The 1,117-nt window shown below is 49.8% G+C and overlaps 1 protein-coding gene across 1 annotated transcript; it reads left to right on the forward strand.

Annotated features, from left to right (window-relative positions):
* The first annotated feature begins 145 nt into the window (after positions 1–145).
* LOC108864697 (uncharacterized) lies at positions 146–595 on the forward strand. Its single transcript, XM_018640828.1, has one exon. The coding sequence runs from the start codon at positions 146–148 to the stop codon at positions 593–595; it is 450 nt and encodes a 149-aa protein (XP_018496344.1).
* The last annotated feature ends 522 nt before the right edge of the window (positions 596–1,117 follow it).

Consider the following 1,117-nt stretch of genomic DNA (forward strand, 5'->3'; position numbering starts at 1 on the left):
ATCGCGGCTTTCCCGAATGCCGAAATTCACGGTTGCTTATTCCATTTGGTAAAAAGTAGTGAAGAAAAAGCTATCGTCCTTGAATCTCCTGAAACGCTACAATGCAGATTCGAATTTCTCGCTCTGGTCTCGGATGATTCCGGCGATGGCCTTCGTGAGAGAAGATCTCCTTGACAGATCAATGATGGCTCTTCTGGAAGTTTTACCAGAAGAGTTGAAACCCGTCCACACTTACTTCGAGCTTACGTATGTGGGTCGCATACTCAGCGTTCGCCTAGATGGGTCAGTCATCAGGGACAATCCGCTCTTCAGCTCCGATGTGTGGTCGGTCCATGAAAAGACTCTGAACGGTGAGAGCCGCACCAACAACTTCGCCGGAGCTGCTCATCGAAAACTCCAGGAGGCTTTCGGCGTCTGTCATCCTTCCGTCTGGAAGTTCATCGATGGTCTCCGGCATGTGCAGCACATGGCAGACGCCGAGCTCGAGCGATACAATGTAGGATCTGCGCCGGCTCCAAAAAGACGCAGATATCTGAATCGAGAGCCGGTGGCCTTTCTGCGAGGGATCGCAAACAATTTCCTCATGGAAAACTAGAAAAATCTTGTGATTCTAGTGTCTTGATCCACCGTTGTCCTCCCATCTATCACTTCCATCCTTGTGAAAAATACATAATGAGCTAAACTAATCCTCACGGGAGTCTCACTGGAAACCATCCTCCCTTCTAACCAGTTCTCTATCGGTTTGCGAACCTTCCTTGCTTGTGAGAAACATGATAAAATTACGTGAGATGACTTGACCTGGGATCCCTGTGTTTTTTTTTATGGGTAATAAAGATTTATTCGAGATGTTTGCAAGGGACGTCAGCGAGTATATATAGTGATTGAATGTGTCAGCCGACTCCATCCAGTCTGTCCACGGTCGGCAGTGATCCGCTAACCGCTGCGCCGTTTCCCCTTTGGACCTCGATGGAAACCCTCTGAAGCAAGAACTTAGTTGCCCGCCTATCCCCGGTTGCCACCTCGATGCGTTTCCCCGAGTCGCGCAGGAAGAACTCCGTAGACTTGCCCATGACACCAAGGGTCTCTAGGGCGACGGGTTGGACGATGAAGCGGCTTT

The sequence above is a fragment of the Galendromus occidentalis genome, unplaced genomic scaffold, assembly GCF_000255335.2.
Source record: "Galendromus occidentalis unplaced genomic scaffold, Mocc_1.1 scf7180000075642, whole genome shotgun sequence".
NCBI classification, from domain to species: domain Eukaryota; kingdom Metazoa; phylum Arthropoda; class Arachnida; order Mesostigmata; family Phytoseiidae; genus Galendromus; species Galendromus occidentalis.